At 41.7% G+C, this 15,424-nt stretch overlaps 1 protein-coding gene and 1 long non-coding RNA gene across 4 annotated transcripts in view; one reads left to right on the top strand and one right to left on the bottom strand.

The window, feature by feature from the left end:
• The window catches only part of Rprd1b (regulation of nuclear pre-mRNA domain containing 1B), a 49,751-nt gene that overhangs the window by 15,777 nt on the left and 18,550 nt on the right, over positions 1–15,424 (top strand). For all 3 annotated transcript variants that reach the window (XM_027421254.2, XM_027421256.2, XM_027421255.2), the window contains 4 exons: positions 914–1,047; positions 6,371–6,483; positions 8,129–8,255; positions 13,286–13,461. In XM_027421254.2, the coding sequence (XP_027277055.1) occupies positions 914–1,047; positions 6,371–6,483; positions 8,129–8,255; positions 13,286–13,461 (550 nt within the window). The remainder of the gene's footprint in view (positions 1–913; positions 1,048–6,370; positions 6,484–8,128; positions 8,256–13,285; positions 13,462–15,424) is intronic.
• Positions 8,764–15,424, bottom strand: part of LOC103158756 — a 41,056-nt gene continuing 34,395 nt past the window's right edge. The window contains exon 3 of the long non-coding RNA XR_003486458.2: positions 8,764–14,549. This is a non-coding gene — a long non-coding RNA (uncharacterized LOC103158756). The remainder of the gene's footprint in view (positions 14,550–15,424) is intronic.

Raw genomic sequence — 15,424 nt, 5'->3', positions numbered from 1 at the left:
TGTGGTTCAGAGAATGGAAATCAGGTTGTTAGGCTTGGAGATAAGCATATTTGTTTGCTGAGCTATCTTTCGAGCCCTAAGGTGACCCTTCTTAAGGTCCTCAGTGTTAAGATTTGGCTTTTATGCATTCTCACTAAACAGAGTACACAGGAGCCCACAGGTGGCAGGCAGGGGGCCTGGGTCTCTTCAGAAAGTCTACTGCTCGTCTGCTGCCAATATGTTGACTGGGTAAGAGATTAACGCTGTGTTGTGTCAGGTGTATTCTGTTTCAAGAGCAACACACCAGGAAAATAATTACTTAACTTTTTCTTTCAGATATAAATGAAAAAAGATTGCATTATTTCCAGTGTGTTCCAGGATTATTCATTAGATATATGAGTGTGAACAGGGAACTCAGGCTCAATTCAGTGTGAAAGTGATTGTGAAAAATAGTTAAGGTTAAAATACTTTTGGCATATATATGTATGCATGTAAAGGTGTTGGTGTGTTAATGTAGTGAATTTAAACATTTGCTTTTAAAACCTTAAAGGTTTGGCTAATTTTAATTTCCAGTATATGTCTAGGACTCTATTTAAATTGATGACTTCTGAAAAGGCAATTTGTCAACAATTGATAAATTAATTTTGTTTTGGTTTTGTTTGTTTCCTGTCTGTTAGAACTAGGCATATAGGCTTTTTTTTCCTATTCCCTCAATGTTTCTAAGGGGAAAAAAGATTCCTCGGGTTATGGGATGCCTCTCACCATGGAAGGAATGTATTTCTGTCCAGATTTGGGAGTCCCAAGTAGCCCAGGGTGTATCACATTCTTGTTTTAAATATGTTAATCATTTAGTTGTTGATTTTGTTTTTAAGTAGATCTGTCCTAATTAAAAACAAAAACTTAATCCTTATCTTTTCATTTTTTTTCTGGGCAGAGAGGCAGATGAAGGCTGTAAAAAACCTTTAGAAAGATTGCTGAACATCTGGCAAGAACGAAGTGTGTATGGCGGCGAGTTCATACAGCAGCTGAAGCTGTCTATGGAGGACTCCAAGAGCCCTCCCCCCAAAGGTAGAAACATCACCACATGTTTACAGCTCTTGGTCTTTGCTCCTCCCAATCCCACATGAAAAGCTGCAGTGGGGGCTGCTGTGGCTGCTGTGATCCACCAGCCGCTTTATGACTCTTCAGAGCGAGAGATGATCCTGAGCGATGGTGAGAATTTACCCGGTGCTCGCCGTGGGCAGGCCTGGTTCTTGTGCTCATGCTGCCATGCTCTCACTCCCTCACTTCCTGTGGGTTCTTTTGGCCCTCCTTGCTCTTCAGGCACTGTCCTCACACAGGGAAAGGAACAACCAAGTTCTTTAGAATTGTGGTTGACTAAGGAATACCTCGTCTTGGCCCTGACATTGACCACAGCAGGGCCTTGGATAAGTTCCTTGCCTTTTTAGAACTTGGTTTTATTAATAATAAATCTAGTTTTTTATACTTTTATGATAGTCAGTTTATTGTCTATATTGATTTTGGTCTTTACTGAGCCCAGGGTATCCTGGGGAAGTATGTATGTGAATTTTAAAGTTCCTAAGAACTCATGTTACTTCTTTCTCTAAAGAATAAGTTCACATGTTTGATTTTTCAATCTCTGGTTAGTTGTGCTCACTCTGTAGACCAGGCTGGCCTTGAACTCAGAGATGCGCCTGCCTCCCGAGTGCTGGGACTAAAGGCATGTGCCACCACCGCCCAGCTGTTGTGGGTTACTTTTAGTTGGCATGACAAGCTCCTAAGCTGTCAGTATGATCTGATTCCATGTACACTTACTTCTCAGGATCAAGTCACCAAATTGAGGAGGCTTTCTGGTGTGAACTAGTCCACTTGGAGATTCTTCTTCCAGTCCATGCCCTCACGATGTCCCTGATTCTTTGGGCAGGCTGAGTTTGTGATTGTGCCTCTGGTTGCTTTTCTGGCCCCTTTTCTCTGCATTTGCTGCACTTCTTCACAACATATCTTTCTACCCCTTCCATTTGTGGCAATACATTCTCCAAGAATGCCACCCTGGCTCCTGTGTCTTCCTTGCTGTGGGCCATGTAGCCATTTCCTCCTTGTTCTCTGGTGCTGTATTCACACCTCTGTGTCAGACCTCCCAGGATTAGCATGGATGACAATAACATGTCTTCAACCCATTATTTGTACTCTTTACAGTCTGTTCCAGCTCTAAAATTACATATACTTTACAGTAAACTGAAAGAGACTTTCTAAGGAAGTGTTTTCAGGTTTTGGGCCATTGTTGTTTTACTTAGAACTGTTTAAAAATACTTCTGAAAAGCAAGCTGTTTTCTGCCTTGGGTTCCAGTAGGGACAGCATTGTAGCCTTTGGAAGTTACACTCTAAATGTAGTTTGGGGGAGATGTACTCTGCCTTACAGTTAATTCTGTAAACAGTGCCTGGGACAAGTAGGAGAGCTCTTGCCTTAAAGAAAGCTTGAAGCCAGTGTTGGAATGTGTGTTCAGGCATTGCTGCACACATGTGTTGGGCTGTGCTAGGTGCTTTGGAAAAGAGCACAGAGGAGTGAGAAACAATTGCACACCACAGGGAGTAAGTCACGGATGTGGCTGTGCTAGGAATGGCCCCTTTGGGGTTTGACCTTTTTTAACAGGTTAACAGTGTCATGTGCTGGCATCAGTTGTCTAAAGATTGTTTCTCTTCCCCTTCATCCTTTAAAGACAGACACTCAGTAGGCTCCCTGGGTCTGTTAGTCATGGTAGCTCATTCTTGTGTTCTCAGGACCTGGATGATCAAAGTCATTTGCTACCATCCTTCCAAAAACCCTTGACTTCCCCAGAGGCTTATTTCCAAATTTGAATAGTTCGTTCATATTGCAGTATTGATTTATGGGTAGTTCATTATCTTCAGGCAACTCGTAGGATCTGCCTTTACAGTAAAAGATTTGGAACTTTTTTTAAAAAAGGGTTTTGTTTGTTTATTTAATTTTTAATTATGTATATGTGAACTGGAGTTACAGATAGCTGTGAGCTGCTGTGTGGATAAAAGGAATAGACGTGGGTCCTCTGCAAGAACAGCCAGTGTTCTTAACCGCTGAGCTACCTTGTCAATGCCACAACAGTGTAAATTTTATTTTGATCTTAGATTCCTATTCTGGTGGCCACTCCTTTCACATGGCACTTTTATTGCTGTAGTGGCTGAGTGTGTGTGAGTCATATCACATACCACTCGTTAAGCAGCTACTGTGCACTGAGTACTATTGGGTACTTCACATGTAAATCATATTCTAGTGGCTTTTCCTCTTAACAATATATCAGTCTTTGCTTTGCAAGACTACAAAATGACCTTGTAAATTGAAATTTTGCAAAAAGAAGTTAGTAATAATCCATGTAGAAAATTGCAGTTCTATGCCTTTTTTTTTTTTATCAGTTAAAGCACTGACTACAAATGTATAGTGAAAAGAAAAAGACAGTAAAATTAACAGTTGCTTTTGTGCCCATTGGCACATTCCTGTAGTTCCAGGACTCAGGAGACAGATGCAGGAGGATTGCTAGTTTGAGGCCAGTCTGGACTACCTTGGGATTGGAAGACCAGCTTGAACAAGACCCTGTCTCAATAAACCATTGTCTAGGATGAGGCTAAACAAGGGCCGACCTTAAGTTCCATTCTTAGAACTAGAAAAAAAAAAAGAGAAATATTGAAATATTTACTTTCATTGTAAGAAATGTACCGAGAGTAGTTTGAAAAGTCCTGCCTTCAGTGTTTTAAAACTGGGAGAGTTCTTTTTTAATTTTAATACTTTTTGAAGGCTGGGTATTAGACAGAGCTTCACATGTGTCGGATAAGTATTCTGCCCTTTTTATTTTATTTTGAGACAGAACCTTACTGTGTAGTCCTGGCTGGCCTTGATTTCTCAATCCCTGTTTCAGCTTCTGTCTGGCTGAGATTGCATTATTTGTCACCAAATACACTCTGAAAGTTGCTTAAGTGTGAAGTGTTTCTGTGGGGTCACTTCTTCCACCATCATCCTCTTTCTTCACTTTTACTGCTAATTTGGCATCACTTGGCCCTTCTGTGCAGTGTTATCCTCACAGCATCACTAGGCCCCTCTGTGCAGTGTTATCCTCACAGCATCACTAGGCTCCTCTGTGCAGTGTTATCCTCACGGCATCACTAGGCCCCTCTGTGCAGTGTTATCCTCACAGCATCACTAGGCCCTTCTGTGCAGTGTTATCCTCACAGCATCACTAGGCCCCTCTGTGCAGTGTTATCCTCACAGCATCACTAGGCCCCTCTGTGCAGTGTTATCCTCACAGCATCACTAGGCCCCTCTGTGCAGTGTTAGCCTCACAGCATCACTAGGCTCTGTGCAGTGTTATCCTCACAGCATCACTAGGCCCCTCTGTGCAGTGTTATCCTCATGGCATCACTAGGCCCCTCTGTGCAGTGTTATCCTCACAGCATCACTAGGCTCTGTGCAGTGTTAGCCTCACAGCATCACTAGGCCCCTCTGTGCAGTGTTAGCCTCACGGCAGCACTAGCCTCCTCTGCAACGTTAGCCTTACTCAAGCTCTTACTTCTCATCTCCTCTTAGTGCTATTCAGATTCAGTTCCACTATGGCTTTAGCTGCAGCTTCTTTGTTTGCTTTAACTTTTTTTTATGGAAAAAAAATTTTTGATTAAGACCTTAAAATCAAAATTTTTTAAAAGACTGTGTATCATTTATTTTAAATATGACTGTATTCTCAAACATTTTCATACATTTCCAGCATGGAAGCTAATTTTAAATTATCTCACCACCTTGTAGCTTGTCCCATATTAGCTCCTAGGATAGGAAAAAGTTGTTCATATGGCCAGTTCTCTACTTACTATTTTTATGAAATGTCATATGGTATCTATCACTGAGAAATGGGATGACACACCTATCCACACTCCTGTCTTTGTGGGCTGAGGAACTGATACACCATGACTGTCACTGCCAGACATGGCAGAAAGGAAGTGATTGGTTATTGTTGTGATTTGGGTTCTGAAATATTAGAGAAATCACTTCATTCCAGGACTCAGAGTTAATACACCTGACCGTGAGACCTGAAGTGTGCTTGCTGCTGGGGACTTGTGTCATTTCACTAAACTGAGAGAGCTGTTTTCCATCGTAGCACTGCAAAACAGGGACAGTCTCTATCATAAATGTGGCTGGCTATTTTCTCCCTTCCATCCAACAAACAAAACTATAAGAAAAAAAAATACAATTCATGCTATTGATTGGCCTTTCTGTCTAACATAGCTAATTAATGAATAAGATAGAAAATGGGAGCTGCATCCTTGGTTCCAGAAGATATGTAAGTGAATGTATGTGCACCTTTCTGGTGAGTTACCCTGTAGGTGCAACAAGTTCCGAGGCAGGTACCTGGTACCCCCTTTTTGACAGAAAAAGGTACCTGTGCTTAGTTGTTTGTGTACAGTGGGAAGAGTATGGGCTTTGGTGTTGTGCCAGGGAGTTGTCTAACCTCCCTGGGTCCTTTTCTGCTTGTAATGGAATGTTCTGTCAGAGTTATTGGAAAGATGAAGGTAAAGAAAGCATCACTATGCTCTGCACATACTTGGTGTCCAATACTTCTTTTAAATGCAGATTTATCATTTAGATTTATTTCCCCAGCTGTTTGTGCTTGTTTTGTGTTGCCCGATGTGATGCAATAGGAATGATTTTAGAATTAACACATCTATCATAATCACATAAAAGCACAGGGGACAGATAATAAAGAATGCAACTTGCCAGACTCAAAAGTAGTTAATTCTAGAATGAAAACTTAAGTAATTTCTTCCAGTAGAATCCATCATGTTTTTCAGTAATAGTTTTTTTTTTAATTTTACATTAAAATTATGTTTATTCTGTTTTAAAGAAAGTTTAAAGAGTATTTGTACTTGAAATCCTTGACAGTTTTATTTATGAATTTGTCCCTCCTATTTATTTTCTAACATGATCCTTGGAAAGAATAAAGCAGTTTCATATGCAGTGTGTTCTCTGTCCCCCTCATACATGTTGCTTTACTTCATTGTATTGCCTCATTTTTCTTACCATTTTACTGTTTACTTCTTTTGAAGGAATGAAAGTTCTAACTGTTAGCTTGGGACATAACCAGTTTTAGATGCTTACCAGTAGTATTTTCTTGGACTCAAAAGAGTCAATCTGAGATGACAGACTGGGAGCCTTTTTGTCTCTTCAATCTAAGGATTTACACCAATTTAAAAGAACTAGCAAGAAAGTCGGCATGAAGCCATCTCTGAAACTGAATACCTTCCCCCACCCCACCCCGATCTTACCTGCGGTCATTGTGCAGAGCACTGGATGATTATGCAGGACATGCAGCTCACATTTGTCACATTATTTTCCTAGCAACAGAAGAGAAGAAGTCTCTGAAACGAACTTTTCAGCAGATACAAGAGGAGGAAGATGATGACTACCCCGGAAGTTACTCTCCCCAAGACCCTTCTGCCGGCCCCCTCTTGGTATGTGACCTTGGCACAAAATGACTCCAGGTGACCTCTAACAGAAGATCATGGCCACGAGGTGGCGCTTGTTACCAGTAGTGTAGCTTGTCAAAGGGCAGTGGGTCTAATAGTTCACCCAGAGCTTCTGAGACATCCGAATTTACCCTGCCTTTCACAGGGTGACTTTACAATGGGTTTGTTTTATAAAGTATTTGGAATTGGTTTTGTCTCCTAAAAATGAAAAATATTCTTTAGAAGCAGATTTATATAGCATGATAAAGATGTTCTGAATCACTTTGCTGTGCCTTTTGCTAATAACATTCTTGTTTATAAGCAAACAACTTATTACTGTCTAAGGACAGTCCTGTAACTGCCGATAGTAAATTTACTGCACTATAGCCTCTGTTGAAAGTATTGCAGCAGGGAGTTAGTATTTAAGGGTGCATTTGCCTTAGATAACCCCTTATGAAACAAGTTTGGGTTGGTTCATCTGTTTACTATCCAAGAAAATGAGCCACAAAAAAAAACTAGACTAAGTAGCATTTTAACTTGCCAAATATCTTTATTTGAATTCAGATCTGTCATAATTCATGTCCCTTTTTTGTTTGTTTTTAATGTTTTGAGATAAGAGTCTTACTGTGTAATGCCAGCTGGTCTTAGACTTGACATCTTCCTGTTATGGCAGATTACACCTGTAATACTAGCACTGGGGAGTCTGAGGCAGCAGGCTCAGTAGTTTAAGGTCAGCCTGGCTATATAGTGAGATCCTATTTCAAAAAAAACAATACTCCGCCCTCAGCTTCTCCAGTGCTGGGATGACAAGTGCATGCCATAATACTTGGCTGTCCATGTCCTATTGGTTGGATGAGACTGCCTCATGTCATCTTAACTGTATTCTACATGAACATGGTCAGGACATAGGTAACTAGGAAGCATGTATGTGTTGTGTAATGTTAAAACAATGGATTAGATAGGATTAAATAAAAGCAATGTTAGGTCATATCTTTGCATCTAAAACCTTTAAAGGGTTGGAACGTAGATCATCAACTTTCAGGGTAATCTAACTATTGCCTACAGAGCCAGCTGTTCTTGGTTTGTTGTGCTCTGCCACTTATCAGCATTCTGGGCTTTCTCATGGCTGAGGAAAGCCCCTTTGATAGACGCAGAATATGCTTTTCTTGTTTTTAACTCCTAATGGGTTAATTCGTTTGACATTTAATGTTGGCAGTGATCTTTACTTTGTAAAGCAAACTCTAAAAAGAATTTAATCAGTCAACACACAGCTGTTCAACATTTTGGTACTTTTTTGTCTTTTTTCTTTATTATAGACTGTTTTATACTGTAAACAATGCTTCATTTGAAATTAAGCAGCATGAACTAGAGTCCATATTAAGTTGCCAAAAATATACTCTTTAATTTAAAAAAATAGTTGTGTAAAGGTTTGTTTATGTGTTGCAGCTTAGAACAATTAATTTCATGTCTTTAGAATCCATATCATCTCCATCTACAAAGTCCTGCTATTAACAATAGTTGTTTGTGTGACTTTTGGCCTGTTTTTTGAATGCTAAGAATGACCTTTTTTTTTTTATAATTTGCCTCTAGCTAATTTTCTTTAACTCCATTATATCTTAATGGATTATATTGCTTGTCTTTGCCTTTATAGACTGAGGAACTAATCAAAGCTTTGCAGGATCTGGAAAATGCCGCGTCAGGGGATGCTACCGTGCGACAGAAGATTGCGTCCCTGCCCCAGGAGGTGCAAGATGTGTCGCTGCTGGAAAAAATAACAGGTAAGAAGGTCATTTAGGTCATATAGGCGAAAGATGGGAAAGGAGGAGCCACCTGTAGTCATGCTATATCCTAGGCAGAAACTTTGGGTGTGATGGGTGCTCTGCCATCTTGTCATGTGAAGCCATTTGGCATGCTGAACAAGGAAGTGCTTAGAGGGCTGGACAGGTGGCTGCACACTGAGAGGACTTCCTGCTCCTGCAGGGGACGGGGTTCCATTTTAGACACCCACATTGGGAAGCTAACGATACCTTTAACTCCAGCTCAGGGCATCTGATACAGTCTTTTCGCCTCCATGGATACTTACACACATAAGCATACTCACATGAACTTATACATACAAATAAAAATAATACAGATAAATCTGGAGGCTGGAGAAATGACTCCGTGGTTAAGAGCTCTTACTGCCCTTTCATAGGATCTAGGTTTGGTTCCCAGCACCCACATGGTGGCATAATCACCTGTAGCACCAGTTCCGGGGAATCTGATGCTGTCTTCTGACCTCTTTCATCATCAGACACACAGGTGATGTACTTATACACATGCAGGCAAGCACTCATACAAACAAAACCAAATTAAAATCTGAAATAAATAGATAAAAGTAAACCACAACAAAAGGAGCTTTTAAAACAGAATGTACATAGATATCAGAATAGTTACAGCAAAAATGCTGAGGTGTCACAGATGGCCACTCTCTAAATAAGATCTGTTGGCAATATGGCACAAACTGTGTATGTATAGAGCAGTAGAGGCCAGGAAGGGATAGGCTATAAACTCAGGACCCTTTGCTAAAAGGGAAAAAATGTATGCTACACACTGACAAGCTTGAAGGTGATTCAGTGCCAAGAATTCTAGGTGTGCTGTTGAGCTCACCATAGTCACTCCTGGTCAAATAGAGGAGTTGACACTGTTCTTGCTTTCTGCATAAACAGTTGAAGAAAGGAATGAAGTATAAACTGACCATTCAAAGAGTATGTTCTGGGCCAGACACTCTTGCCTCATGATAGTCTTTGAATAATCGTATTCTCATCTGTAAGAAAGGATTGCGACTTTGCAAAGTTAGGTATCTTGGCCAAAATCATACATAAAATGGATTTGGGGATTCCAACCTAGGCTGCAAATTGAACGGTCTTCTCATTGCAAAAACCCAATAGTTTCATTCCATTTTCTTAAGGTCATTTCTCCTCCAGCCCCTTAATCTGACTGCTCTGGCTTCCTTCCATGTTCACCTGAAGGAAGTCAAAGTTACTGAGACATAAACTTCCTTCAGTTGGCATATCTTTGAGTCTCACTGTATGGCAGGTGTTCCTGGTGTCATGTCCATAGCCTTTTGGGAATTAAATGTTAAGAAGGAGGAAACAGAGTTGGTGGGCAGCGAGTCACTGAAGGAGATAAAGGTGATCGATTAGGGGAAGCTTTCTGCTATGGGAATCTTGGCGCCTCCCTTCCTTTGGATCTGTTATCTCCTTCCACCTCTGCGAAGCCTCTCCCAACCCCTTCTTGAAAATGCTGATCTTCTCTCTCCCAGTGCCCTACTTCCTCCTTTGTAGTTCTGATCTTCAGTTGGTGAATAATACAAGGGAAGTATGACTTCCCTTGCTACTAAGAACCCAGACTTGAAGGCAGAGGATGGTTCTTGTCTTTTGTTCCCTTCTGTCTGAGAGTCAAGGCACATAGAAGAAGCTCAGATATTTTCTTAGGTGATTTGTAGTCGGATTTTTCTTTGGGCTGACAGCTCACAAATAATGACATGAAGATTATTAATTATGAAAGCTCAGCATTAACTTAGGCTAATTAACTCTTATAACTTAAATTAACTCATTTATTTTAATCTACATTTTGTCACATGGCTTGTTACCTCATCTCTCCATATGCCAATGTTGCTTCCTCCAAGACTCCACCCTTCTTTTTCCCAGAGTGCTTTCTGTTCCCAGAAGTCTAGCCTAACCTCTTCTTAGCTATTGGCTGTTCGCTTTTTATTACACTAATCACGGCAATACATTTTCACACAGTGTACAAATATTCCACAACAGAGATTGGAAGGTTATACACTGAGAATCTGGAAGGCTGATTGGGGTGAACTTCTTGACATAGGAGAGAGGGGTTGGCTACAGGGACTGTAAGTGCCTCCTGAATTTGCTATTAAGGGGAGCAGGAAAGTGAGGTAATAGCTGAGAAGTGCTAGCTGGTAGGAGACAGCTACAGTTTCCCTCCCGTGCTGGTGGATCTTAAGAAAGGAGAGAAATGGAGGGGACAGGGGAAACTTGGGGACTATTGGAAACTGAGTGTTTGAGTGAGTCAACACAGGAATGCAGGATTCCTGAGCCCAGGTAGAGGACTGGCTTCAGGAGGCTTACCAAGGCTTGGGGAGGGCAGGCCAGAGCACAGCCATAGTCAGTCCCAGGCAATATCTGCTTCTGCATTTGGACTGCAGGTTTTGTATAACACTCCCCCTTTTTTTAGTTGAATTTTTTTCATGATATATTCTGATCACAGTTTCCCCTCTCTCACCTCTTCCCAGATCCTCCCTATTTCTCCACCCGTCAACTCCATAACTTCTTTCTCTCTTGAAAACAAACAGGCAAATAAAAGAACAAATAAACCATAATTAAAAAAACACACACACATAAGAAACAATACACACAAAGGCACACATTAACAAAACATATAAAAACAGAAAATCAGAAACCCATATATATATATAAGCAAAAGATCAGTAAGGTGAATTTTAGCTAAACAAGGCATCACAGGACAAAACATCTAAAGTACCATTGAGTTTGTTTTGTGTTGACCATCTACTGCTGGGCATGGGGCCTGCCTTTAAATGTGGTTTGTATGTCCAGAGAGACTCCACTGGGAAAAAACTAATCTTTCCTTTGTGAACATTTGAGGCTTGGAGACAGTTAGGGTTGGGGGCTCTTGTCCACTTCCACTCTCAGCACTGGGGCCCTGTCTGACTCAGACCTGTATAGCTCCCATGCATGCTGACACAGTCTCTGTGAGCTCACATGTGCATCAGTCCTGTTGTGTTTGGAAGACACTGTTTCCTTGGTGTCCTCCATCCCCACTGGCTCTTACAACATCAGGGTTCCCTGAGCCCTAAGGGGACAGGTTTGATGAAGACATCTCATTTAGACCTGGTTGTTCCAAAGTCTCTTTCTCTCAGTACACTGTCCAGTTGTGTCTCTACTAGTTCTGTAGGAGGACGCTTCACTGATGGTGGTTGAGCAAGACACTAATCTGATTCCCAGCCTGTGGTTTTGTGTAACCCTTGAGTGATAAAAAGCAGTTTCTGAGTTCCAGTTACTTATATAAATGATCTAGTTTCTTTATGCAAGTTCTCCAGGGTGAGAATTTATTTTTTTATCTTAAATCTTAAAAAATAGTATTTCCTTGCCATTTTGCCACAGGTACTCTAGCAATTACTCTTATAAAGAGATCAGTAGTCTAGGGCTGGCAAAGCTGAAAGTAGCCACTCAAGCTTGCTCGCTGGCCGAGTTGCCAGTCTGTGCCGAGTTGGTCCCCTGCCCTATGTCCCAGGCCCTCTTCCCACCTTGCTTTGCTCACTCCTTCCCTGGTGTGTGTTCTCTAACCCAAGGTGGGGGGGGCATCAGAGAGCCCTCAGCAGTTCATTTCCCGGTATTCACAGAGGCAAGTAAGGACCAGGTAGCTGCTCTATGCTGGAACTTCCTAAATTCCATTGCCTGGAGGAACTGTGTGTGGAACTGCTGGCAGCTCTGGTGCCCTCTGCTTCGAAGCATCAAGCTACTATTTCCACCCAAAAGACCTTTTTGCTTTTATTTATTTTTAATAGTTTTTTATTTATGTGTATATGTGTGCCTACATGAATTTACATGCACCACATGTCTGCAGGTGCCGAAATTTCATTGGATCCTCCAGAACTGGAGTTACAGGTGATTGTGAGCTACCTAATGTGGGTGCTGGGGACCAAATCCAAGTTCTCTACAGCAGCAATAAGTGCTCTTAACCACTGAGCCACCTCTCCGGCCCCCAAAAGACCTTTTAAAGCAACATGCACATGTTTACATTTACACCATCACCACACAATTGCAGCAGTTCCTTATGGATCTAAATCATCCTTTTGTCTCTGCTCATTTGCTAGGCCAGCCTTTGTTTAGCACTTCTTTATATTCTTACACTTCAGTGCTTGCTCTTCTCTCCCCAAAGCATGGGTGACAAGACACATTATTTGGACATGAATTCAGTCTTCTCAATAATGATCAGCACTTTAAAAATGCAACACTGAATATTTTGCACATATAAGAAAAAGATATTTCCCCCTTCTTTTTTCTGTTTTGTTTTGTTGTTGTTGTTTTTAGGATCTTGCTGTATAAACAGGATGACTGGAATTTGTGGCAGTTCTCCTACAAGTATGAGCCACCACATGTGGTACTGCTTCTTTTTTTGTGTTTTTATAAACTATTTCCACTGAGGGTCATGTTCACATACATTTGAAAGACCCTTCCTCCTTTTCAGACCCTATATTTTGTAAGTGTGGGAGGCAAGCTCATTCCCAGGAGCCAGCCTTTTTCTCTGGTGAACAGAGTTCTGCAGATCACCTTCTGAGACCATATTTGAGCCTCTCATACAACTCCTGTTTTCTCTCAGTCTCTCCACGCCCAAGAGTGAGTGCTTGCTCTGTTACTTTAGAACAGTGGAAAAAGTATTCTTAGTGCAGTAATAGAAGCAAAAACACTTCATCTTCTCAGAGGCAAGGGAAATCATTTCACAGATGACCCTAAATATCTGTATGCTGGTTGTTTGGAGAGCTTTTGCTGGAAGCTCTTTTCAGCGTGCCAGCTTTCCTGCCCCATCCAGTTGTCTTACTTCAGGCAATTCAGAAATATGTCTTGTTGACAGAGTTGGCACCTTTGGATTCTTGGCTGGCCAGCATTGTTGGTTCACAGGTTCTGGTTTATTCTTGGATTCTGTGAACCTTCTTTCAGGAATGTTTGCAATCATACCTATGTGATTTGTATGTTGTCTGTTTTCTGCTCTTATTTGTACTCAGACAAAGAGGCAGCTGAACGTCTTTCAAAAACGGTAGATGAAGCATGTCTCTTACTAGCGGAATATAACGGGCGCCTGGCAGCGGAACTGGAAGACCGGCGCCAGCTGGCTCGGATGCTGGTGGAGTATACCCAAAACCAGAAAGAGGTTTTGTCAGAAAAAGAGAAAAAGCTAGAAGTGAGTACATTGCAAAACAGACCCAAATTGCCTGAATTGCCCTTCCTATAGCCCATTTTATTCCTGGATTAACCTTTATTTTTATCTTCTGAAAATGAATGAGATAGTAGTATCCATCAGATAACTGTGATTACTGTAGCCTAGTTAAGAGTTGAAGTCATGTTTTTAACATGTCCAGGAAAGAAAAACTCACATTGTGAAAACAGTGGCCTCTTAGTCACAGCATTTAGGATCTTAAAGTTGCTTCACAGTTTAGAGTTGAAAAATTATAAATTGAGATACAGAAGGGTCAGCAAAAGGTTATATTTGGGAATCTGAATTGTTTTGAGGTTTATTTCTGACATATACACATGCTTGCCAGTAAGCCTCCTGCCTACAAGCTCTTCCTGTACATATTCTACAAGTTCAGTTGTGTTTGTGTAGCCTGATTCAAACTGGGCAGGAACCCATTTTTCCTGTGTTGAGAGCATGTGTCTCGGTGTGTCCAGCAAGAAAGGGTTTAGAATCCCCTCACCATCTGCTTCTTAACTCAGCTTAGCTCCTTGTCCTTGGGAGCAGAGCCATCAGTGTGGCTGTTGGGGTTCCATCTGCCCCACATTGTTGGACTTAGCAGTTTCTTAGCAGTTTCTCCTCTGTGTTTCTTGGGAAGGACAGAGGGGTCTGAGTTAGAGAATAACTCATAATGATCACAAGAAACACCTCATGAAGCCCCCTTAGTAGATAAGGGAGTGGAAGGCCACCCTTCTCCCACCAGGGAAAATTCTCTGACACAGAGGGAGGGAACACTGAGCCAGCTCTGGTGATTGTTGCATTGGTCATTCTGTGGTCAGCTGACTAGAGAGGGAATGCCATGTCCTTCCCTGCAGTGATTATAGAAGCTGTGCTGTGATAGGTACAGGTGCTAGGAGCTTCAGAGGTCTAGCCAGCCTGAGTGTGGAAGATAGGAGACAGCTGACAGTAGTATGGCTTTCCTGTAGATTCAGCACTGACCAGAACCCTAAAGGGAACGTCATCAGCAGGAGCAGACGGCCATTTGTCTGACGGGCTCATCTTTCACTGAGGAAGCATTTCAGCATAGTACCTTGGGACTAATAAGAGATTGTAATTAATGATTCTGGTTGTAAGTCATTGTGCCATCTGTTGAACTGCCCCTTGGCGACACATTAAGGGCTTTCTCTGATCTGTCAGACATTGATTATCATGAGCAGCTGTTGTTGGGTGGAACGTGACAAGCACCATAGAGGACAGTCTTTGAGAAGGAGACAGTTGGTAGAGCCTGTTAACTCTTTGTTCTGTCTCTTCCCCAGCTGCAGTTAGCTGTCTGGTTCATAGGCACAACAGGTAGTGGATGCCCCAAGAGGTTATGCGGCATAGAGGTCAGAATTCAGTCCATTCTGTAGCTTTGCAGTCTCGTTGTTGCTATTTCACAGAATGGCATGGCATTGGAACTCAGCAGTTGAGGATGGATTAGGAGGACCCTGGTACTGCAAGGCAGCCAGAACTCAACCAGCCAACTGGGCAGGGCCATTCATTATGAAAATAAAAAGAAGTTTGCTGCATTTGAAAAAGCAAATGACTAGATAAAAATGTAAGAAGCTGACTGGTGGCATTAGATCTTTATCTGTGCTTACTAAATACATGAACAGTCTGGTCTTCTGAATCTGCCATTTCCTCTCACACCTTATAATAGACAGATCTTCATTCTGTCCTGACGGTGGTGGTAATAATACCCCGTGTGCAACTTGAGAGAAGCCTCAATGCCTCAATCCCTCCGCCTCCCTTTCGTAATGGTTGGTCCTGAACACTGCCAAATCAGAAGACTAGTTAAATCTTGTTTGGAACCTTTCATTGCCTTCAGTGTGTAAATGCCACAGTTTATGGGCTCCTGCATGTACAGGTGCTTTCTTGGGAGTCTTTCCCCACAGCTCAAATTTGTCAACACTTAAGTTTTTCTACATTTTAT

Source organism: Cricetulus griseus, chromosome 6 (genome assembly GCF_003668045.3).
Source record: "Cricetulus griseus strain 17A/GY chromosome 6, alternate assembly CriGri-PICRH-1.0, whole genome shotgun sequence".
NCBI classification, from domain to species: Eukaryota; Metazoa; Chordata; class Mammalia; order Rodentia; family Cricetidae; genus Cricetulus; species Cricetulus griseus.
This window is presented reverse-complemented; position numbering and strand designations above follow the sequence as displayed.